This window comes from Trachymyrmex cornetzi, unplaced genomic scaffold (assembly GCF_001594075.2).
Source record: "Trachymyrmex cornetzi isolate Tcor2-1 unplaced genomic scaffold, Tcor1.1 scaffold1226, whole genome shotgun sequence".
NCBI lineage: Eukaryota > Metazoa > Arthropoda > Insecta > Hymenoptera > Formicidae > Trachymyrmex > Trachymyrmex cornetzi.
The window spans coordinates 27,569-37,157 of NW_017295791.1; the positions used below are offsets into that span (position 1 = coordinate 27,569).

The 9,589-nt window shown below is 32.3% G+C and overlaps 1 protein-coding gene across 1 annotated transcript; it reads right to left on the bottom strand.

Moving 5' to 3' along the window:
* Positions 1-5,081: 5,081 nt before the first annotated feature.
* Positions 5,082-8,860, bottom strand: LOC108769771 (cancer-associated gene 1 protein homolog). The gene is made up of 4 exons (XM_018520958.1): positions 8,728-8,860; positions 5,801-7,037; positions 5,592-5,651; positions 5,082-5,463 (listed from the first exon to the last, which is right to left on the bottom strand). The coding sequence occupies exons 2-4, from the start codon at positions 6,986-6,988 to the stop codon at positions 5,146-5,148; spliced, it is 1,566 nt and encodes a 521-aa protein (XP_018376460.1). The 5' UTR covers positions 6,989-7,037; positions 8,728-8,860; the 3' UTR covers positions 5,082-5,145.
* Between the last annotated feature and the right edge of the window lie 729 nt (positions 8,861-9,589).

The window sequence follows — 9,589 nt, forward strand, 5'->3', positions numbered from 1 at the left end:
ATTCTGAACTAGTATATTAAGTTAGAGTGAAACAAACTATACCTGTTTCATTTGAACATTATTACCAGTGTACACCAGTTCAGTACTTGGGGTGAAAAAAGAACAGAACTACAGTTATATACACCTGGTAAAGAGGAACGAAATTAAATTCAAATTATTTCAAAAAAAGTAACTCTAACTGTAACTGAGTTACTAGTAGTAACTAGTTACTTCCGAATCTTGATAGAGTACATATAGTATATATACATCTACACCGCAAATGAAGTATAAATGAGTTGGCTCGTTACTCCTGTCGACCCTTAAAAGAAGTAGTTAATTAATTATTTTGAAAAATTTCTGATCGTATGTGCATCTTGGAAGATATCTTTAAAACATATTTACTTCAGAGCGACGTTTAGAACACGCTGTATATGAATTGTGCCATTTAACAATCACTCGTGAAGACAGTACATGGCATATATGACAATTTCCTGCAGACGTTTTGCAAATTGATACACTTTAAAATAACGTGAATTTTTAGATCTGTCTTTTTACGTCACTCGCAATTCGAATTTATTATCGAAATGCTTATGATCGATAAGCATAGACAATTGTGATAATAAAAAAGAAGCGAAATACATTCATCGCATCTCAAATTTGAGAACAGAACATGTTTCGTATTAAATACAGTTAAGAACTAAGTTATTTAAGTTATATTCCTCTTTCGCAAAGTTCCTTGCATTCTCACTGTACTATATATATTATAATTCAATTTATATTTTTTTGCGTAAAATTGAACTTTAAGTTTAAGGAGACGAAGGCATCGTCTATTGTAGATACTCCCTTATTCTATATATATGTATATTATACACACATATATATATATATATACATATATTAAATATTATATCGACAAGAAAGAAATTATTAGCAACTTTATGCGTAAACTCTTCCACATGAATGTGATACTTACAAAAGGGTAATAAGCTAAAGAGTAAGGAAATTTTGGACGCATGAAAATTCGAGTAATTTAGATTTTTCGAAATTTGCCCTCAAAATTTTATCACTTTTATTTTAATTAAATGTTTAATCTACTTTGGAAAATTTAATTCGCCAGCTATTTTATTTTTTACAATGAAAAAAATAAAATAGCTCTCCATTAAATTTTCCGTAAAAAAGAAATCATATTTATAGAAAATTTGTGACAATTAAAATTGAAAAAAGAAACAAAATTAATTAATAAAGCGTAGATCCTGAGATCAAATATAATACATAAATTATTTTAGTTATTGTAATAATGCCACTATGAAAAGAATACTCGAAGAAAATTAAGATAAATTATATTATTTTAAGAGCTATACTCTTTCGCATTAATTGAAATGTATTTCAATTTTGCGTATGTCAAGTATAAATATGTGGTACATTAATCATAAACCATGACTTTTCTTAAATATTAAAAATGCATCTATTGAATTTCATAACATTGAAAAGTTTTTGTTGTATTTCATTTGAGATTTACTTTCTAAACAATAGAAAAACATGAGCAGTGGCGGATTTACCGGGCAGGCAACCTAGGCAACTGCCTAGGGCGGCAAATTTGGGGGGGGGGGCGGCGAATTTCGATCGTTTACGTTAGATATAACGCTACTTGGGTGATTAAAAAAAAGAACAACTGATGTGAAAGCGTACAAGCCAAATTATATTGTTGGTCATACGATTCTGCTTTACTTCAATAAACATTGTTAAAACTCGGAATGCCTCGAGGTGCCGACTTTTTGAACCTTGGCGAGCTTGCGGGCGTCCCGCTAGCCAATGAAAGACGTGGCGAGAGCTGGCGCACTGCTGTCGTCTGGCGGTACTTTCTTTTAGAAACTTCGTTTTCTTGTTTAAAGCGGATCAAGAATTATTTGAGATCGATCATTGGACAGACTCGCTTGAATTCCTTGGCTATATTAACGATAGAGGCGGAAATTTTAAATTCATTAAATTGTGACGAGATAATTCATCAGTTTGCAATTAAGAAATCACGGCGTAAGAACATGTAAAATTGATCTATGTGAATATAAGCGATAGTCCATTATATTATTATATGGAACTAGTCCTTTATATATTAAGAAATATTTATAGAAACAATGCCAAAAATAAGATTAAAATAAATCAGTAAATGATATATTGCGAATAATATTATTGATCTCTATTAATGAAAATCGATTAATCTCATCTTATCTTCAATTTTATATATCCGTAAATACAATGTACTTTTATATATGCTCAGAAAGCGAGGTGACTAAAATGGTGGGGGGGCGGCACTTTTGCACCTGCCTAGGGCGGCGAATTCTCTTAATCCGCCCCTGAACATGAGTAGTTATATGTTTTAAAGGAATAGTTTTTAATCCTAGTTATACACACTGAGGGTCCCAGAAACCCCAGTGCAATTTGCTAAATCGAGATTTTTTTCATGTTTCTGAACTTCTCTTTTCTTTTGAGCCTATATATCTCGAAGCCCCTTAATTCTATCGACTTTTACACATTATGAACTTATTTCTTAATCAATTTTCCATCGATTGAAAAAAAATTAATTGAAATATGTCCATTTTTACGGAAGTTAAGGTAACAAATATGGATGGGATCCCAGGAACCCGAATATGCGTGCGTGCGTGCGTGCGTGTATAGCTAGGATTAACATTATATGTAGCAGAAATATGCTGTTATATTTCTTAAACATTTTTTATTAATATCTTTTTAACGAAGGATAATGATCATCACCTAAAACTTGTTGGAAGTCATTCAGGGTTATGATCGTAACAACATATGTTAAAGTCATCGGCACGGTGTCCCTTAAAGCATATAATTACCAAAACATGTAATCGATATTTAATTTTAAAGACCTCCGAAATGCAGAAAAGTTCTTAGACATTGTATATCTAATATTTATATTAGATATTTATTTCTTTTAATTACGAAATTTTATACTTTATTCATTTAAAATACAAGTATTTTTTTATTTTTAAACTGATAGCGTAATTCTGCGGAAATAAGTAAACATTCGAACAGATTTAGTTTTAAAGATTCTTGATATGTTTTAAATGTGAAAATATCATTGTCTCTGTGTGTATGATGGATATAATAATTAAGTTACTCTCTATTTGTAAGTATACCAAAGAATGTCAGATTATTAAAAGAGAAAAAAAGGAGATGAAAAATCACAGGGATTGACTTTATATATATATATATACACACACACACACACACACACACACACACACACACACACACACACACACACACACATACATATAGGGAGTACCTATTTACTCCTTTCTTACGTGTTTTACGTATGTCTGTGATATTTTAGAGAGCAATGGTTTTTATTTAGTTTTTATGACATCACTTTTTTAGATATAAAATATCACTGTTTGCGAACAATCTTTGACATGCCTCAAGCTCAAGAGCTTGCCGAATTATATGAGCGTCTGTATAATGCAATGCGTAATTATTGCATAATTCCCTCTGATTAAGAAAAATATATGTATAACATAAAATTAAATTCTTAGTTGAAAATCTTTAGTTTATTTTTGTTACATATAACTATATCATTATCCAGCATGGAATTAATATGAAGTCTAAGCTGATCTATTATATATAGACTATATCCGCTGTTGTATACTTATTATGTCAATGTTTTTCTAAACTTTAACTTAATATATATCTCTAAACACACCACTTAATTCTTTTGTTATTATTTAGTGAATTAGTAGCTGTTTATATTACTTACATATAATGTCTTCTTTTTGTACTTTGATATAATTAATATTCATTGAGATTTTTTCTTCATTTTAAATCCGTATAAGTGAAATTTTTTTTATTACTTTATTAATAGATGCATTTTCTTAAGTTTTATATTATCATTTTTGTTAGAAAAATTGAGTCCAAGCAATTCAAAATTAAGAAAGGTGTGATATTATTAATATATAGGATTTCATTAATGTCCAGTCATTTAATTAACATCGAATTGAGCCGCCCTTCTTACGTGGCTTAACATTATAAAAAGAATGGAAGATAAAAAATTATTTAAACTTGAGATGAGATCATCGAGAAATAACATATATAAATCTTTGAATAACGTATATGCATATATTTAAATCTTTGTCGACATATTTTCAGTGCGTTTATTCGCACCGAATTATATGAGAACAATACAATACAAAATCGAGATAATTATTTTACGATAATATCTCAACGCTGTTATAATACATATTATATATATGTAATTATATATCTATTGTTATATGTGTATAAATGGGATTGATGTAACTCACATTTTTATGGTTTGTTTTGATAATGAAGTATCAAGACTATCGAGTAGAATTTTAAGTTTGCAAGTATTTGGAAGATCAGTAACTTTAAATGCTATGTTGCAAAATGCAAAGAAATATTAAGATTTTCTTCTCTTCATTTGTTCTACTATAGCTATAAGTACATAGGTAAGACGATGCATCCATTTCTGGTTTATTCTGCATATTATATTTTTAATAAAAAAAATATTCGTACAGGTCGCGTACATTTTTGCAAAAGTTTCTTTTCGAAATTAACGTATCTCTTAAAAATTTCTCTTTAATAACAATAACAAATATCATGTCATATTTTGTAATACTGACATTTGTATTACAGCCATATATTAGAATAATAAAAGCATTATATTATATAATACACAACTTGCGCGCGCGGCACTGTACACTGTTTTTGTGATTATGATAAGTATTACTGTTTATACTTATTTGCAAAATGATGTTGCTAGGTTTCTTCCGTTACCTAGTCGTATTTTTTAATCAATTTCAATATTATAAACCGAGTATCGAATATAAAATTAGGAATAAATATATATAATAAATAACAGTTACATAATATGTCCAAAAATAACAAATAAATATTAATGTCATTTTACAACCTCCTTTACATATTACAACGAATAATACCGTTGGTACCATTATCTAAACAACTGTTTAATACGTAGTAATATCTATATTCAGTTTATTTGCCACATATATAATCCTAAAATTAAATTCAATTAAACACGATATATACAAATATATCGTGTAAAATAAATGTATAATTACTAGGACTGTATTCTATTCGCATATTTACGAACAAGAAATAAGCCTCAAACTATGTAGAATCTTTTGGAACAAAAGTCATATCTTTGACACTGGAATGATCTTTTTGTTGGTTCAACATGTTGCATTGATTTTGAACTGTCTTTATCTTCGATCGAAGTGCGTTTAACTCTTCTTGCATTGGCGACTCAAAATCTTTACTTCGCGTAAGAACATTGACAGCGTTGTTCAATAATACTGAATTTATAGGAGATGGCGATGTAATGTCTAGCGAGTTCGAGAAATTATTAATGCTATTGCTGTCACCGTATCCTTCATCAATACTTTCATCAGCTATTCTAGTTATTGATTTTAATTGGTCTTGCAAATCCTATAAAGTGCAAAAATAATTTGTTGTAAAAAAATAATTTGAAAATATACTTTAATAACAATATTGTTTTTAATTAAATAAGTATAGAATATCATTTACTGCAATATTTGTATAATATTAAAAATTACCTTGTTTCTCGACAAAACTTGGTTCAGATATTTTTGTAAGGAACGTTCTGTTTTGTTTTTCTGCAAAATAGAAAAGAACTTAATATATATAGCCATTCCATGCCAGCGCAAAATTTTGATACTCATATATACATTACATGTATTTTTACAACCTATGCAATAAATAAATAGGACGATTATTAAGTGATATAAATATATATTAATAATACCACATCGCCAAGTTGATCGTTCGTCTGCTTGTAGTAGAATTTGCGTTCCAAATTCTTCGTCTTAGCCTTTTCTTCTCTGAGTTTTTTAAGCAGAGCACTATTCGCTTTGTATGATAAAGTCTTCAAGCGTTTATTTTCGTTCACAAGATCCTGCATGGTATTCAATTTCTCTTCGGATTCTGCGTTCTTGGATTTCAACAATTTATATTGCGCTATCATTTTGGTCAGCTGTAATCTCAGATAAGATATTGCATCCTCCACTTGACTTTGCTCCCGTTTAGATGCTAATAATGAAGTCTGTAGCGTCTCATTTTCGGATCTCAGCTTCTGTATCTCAAATTGCGTTTTCCGTAACAGGTCAGCAGTTTCGTTTTTCTCCATTTCGGACTCTTGCATGTTCTCTTCCATGGACAAAATCAGAACACGTTGCTTGCTCAGCGTATTCTCCATTGACATTTTGGCCATCTCGTTGCTCAACAATCGTTGCTCCAGAATCTTCATTTCAGCTTTAGTGTTTCGCAATTCGTCTTCGGTTGCCTCCAACAACATGGACATATCTGTCAGACTACCTGTCGAGTTTCCATCTAATGCATCTTGCACGGTATTGATAGCTCGAATATGCGATTGCAAATCTTTCATTGTATTTTGCATTTCTTGCTTTTCCCTCTGATATTGCTGCGTGAGTTCCATGTATTCAGTACTCAGTTTATTGTAACTAGCGTTTATATCCTCTATCACGTGCTGTCGTTGTTTCAATATATTCTGATACGTGTCTATCTCCACCTGCAAACACTTCTTGCTGGCCATCAGGATATACATTTGCGATTGGTACCACTTTGCGGAAGTCTCCACGGCAGACAAACGATTATTGGTATCAGTCAACACATTTTGTAACTTTTGTTTATCCTGTAGCACTGTTTGCATTTCCACGAATAGCTCGGTTATTTTACCCTTGAGACCCTGATTTGAGGCGATCCGAGCATTTAAATCAATTCGTACATTTTCCAGGTCAACACGCAATCGCTCGTTCTCCAATTCCAACAGAGCCACGCGCTTAGACAGTTCAATGTTAGAGACATCAGGTGTAGACAGGTGTCGCAGAAGAAACTCGTCGGTGATCAATTGGAGAGAGTCTGTAGAGGTTATGGAATCCAGTTCTCCTCGATATGAGTCTGACAGATTGTCCATTGTGTCAACTTGATAGCAGATCAATATATAGTCAACGAAAGATAATCATCTAAATAACACAACAATTTGTATCGATAAGTAGCTAATATATAATAGTATTGTATATATTCAAGCTAAGAATGATGAGAGGTGTTGACTATTATAATTAACCCTTACCGTACCATCTACAATTTGATGCCTCATCCATACCATCAAGGGTCACTTCAAATCTCTTCGTTTTTTCACCTCTTCAAAATAATTCAAAAAATCTCTAAAAATTCACCAACATACTTTCAACTTTCTAGAATAAATATTAACTCTTTATTTTGGAAAATAATAAAATGTAGTATAATTTATAATTACCGAAAGACTCAAAGAAACTTGCACGAGCAGGAATCGCTTGGTCACTAGTTGGGTATATTAGTACGGTAAGGGTTAATATATAAAAGATATTTCTGTAATTTCTGTTATATTCTTCGCGTTATATTTAGAATATCCATTTTTTCTAAATGAAAACATGAGAAAGAAATAATAAGTAATTAATGAAAAAAAGTGATTAAAACTACGGTTTTGCAAGAAGACTAGAAACGTAATTCTTTCATGATAAAACCATGTCTCAGCAAAATCGCACAAATCTGTGATTGTTTGTGATGCTGGCAACTTGTACATTTGTCTTTAACGATTTCGAATATACCGACATTGTAGCAACATGCAGACAATGGCTGCGGGAACGTCGCTCGGATACCTCTGATGCCTTGGATTCATCATCTGTCCTTATTTAACATTAAATGTTAAACAAGGACAGATGATGAATCCGAGGCATCGGAGGCATCCGAGCGATGTTTCCGAACGTAGCCAATGTGTATATGTATTGCCAGCAGTTTAACAGCAAGATAGCTGCGTCAATGTTATTGTACGTTGTCGGCAATACGACAGCATTGTATGATGCTGCATATTATTATGACAACTTGATGACAATAGTCCGAATTTTGATGATGATGAGTTTAAAGTTGTCGGCAAATTGCTGGCAAGTTGCTACTTAATATTATCAGATCGTGAAGGCATCAAGTTGCCAATAAATGAGAACTCAGTTGCCACAATTCTGGTAGCAACACATACTTATGGCTATTCTACAATGTGCTTTTTGTTTCCTGTTTCTTGCTGTTTGTCTCTTGCCTTCTTGATCAAAAAGGCAAGAGACAAACAGCAAGAAACAGGAAACAAAAAGCACATTATAGACCAGCAATGCATGCTTAGCAAGCAACATGCCAACAAGACAGACACGTTACTATCTGGGATGTAGCAGATGTCAAAAATATGATAAAAGTAGTAAAATTAATCGGTGAAAGTTGACATAACCCTTTCGAAATTTATTTATTGAGAGATTTTCAGTTCTTCTATCAAATACAAAGAATAGAACATTTTTAAGTAAGTTTCTAACAGTGTAGTTTTCTTTCTCGAATTATGAACTAATGACAGCCGTGATTGCAACGTTAATAGGCCTTCGGGGCCATTCACACAAGAAGAAGTTAATAGGCCTTCTACCACAAGCCATAAGTCAGAACGTCAGAAATCTTAACCAGTCTTAACCAAGTCATTCAAGTTGGCTATTGGCCAACTTCACCGATTATGACTTAAGATCGCTTAGAACTTTTGACTTGCGGCTTATTGTAGAAGGGCTGTAATATTTTCATTAACAGGTGTGATTCGTATTTTGGATTTTGTTATCGCAAGTTAATGAAAGATGCAGAACGACATACCTCATTTGTGATTTTGTCATCTTTAATTAGTCGCAAATATCTTTTCACAAGCTGCGTTATCATACGGCGATGTCAACAATTTAAATTGCTCAAAACTAGCATTAATTAATTTAATTACCCTCGCAGCGCGCCGCCATTTTGATTTTATTTATCCGAACTGCACTCTATAACTAGAGTCCTAAATTTATCAGAGAGGCGCAACCAGCTTAAGTCAGTATGACAAAGGTGCTAAGGAGAATACTAAACATGGCCGACATGCTATGAAACTGCCTTTAAACTATTAGCGTTTTCCACTGGGAAAACTAGTGCAGCACTAGCGCCGTGCTAGGTTTAGATGAAAACTGTACTAGTGCAGTAATAATGCAGGTTTAGTGCGGTTCAATGGAACGTATCATTAAGGCCCGTCTACAATACACGGAGTAAGAAGTAAGAGTAAGAAATTGACCAATTACAGTCGATTATTCTTCTCACATTTGACTGTGATTGGTCAATTTCTTACTCTTACTTCTTACTCCGTGTATTGTAGACGGGCCTTTAGACATTCATTTTATTCACCCCTAAAAATATAGGGAGGATCTCGTTTGCCTACAGTTCTGATTGTACACACCACTTATATCAACTGGTGCCTAGTAATTTTTCACTGTTTTGTCAATGAGATTATTTTATTTTTAAATTGGCCAATCAGCGATACATGTGTACAATATGTGATGTGTGCAATCCATAGACATATAAGATAGACCCAGCATCCGTATACTTTTCTATAGTATATGCTGGGTTTGGCAGAACGGTGCGAGAGGCAAAATATCGGGGCAACCTGTCCTTCTCTGCGCGCGCATCTTGACAATCTTAACAAAATCAAAAT

Coding starts and splice junctions, on each gene's coding strand:
- LOC108769771 (XM_018520958.1), bottom strand. CDS start 6,988: ATGGACAATCTGTCAGACTCATATCGAGGAGAACTGGATTCCATAACC. Junction 5,652..5,800: donor ACGATCAACTTGGCGATGTG/GTATTATTAATA, acceptor TCTATTTTGCAG/AAAAACAAAACAGAACGTTC. Junction 5,464..5,591: donor AAGTTTTGTCGAGAAACAAG/GTAATTTTTAAT, acceptor TGCACTTTATAG/GATTTGCAAGACCAATTAAA.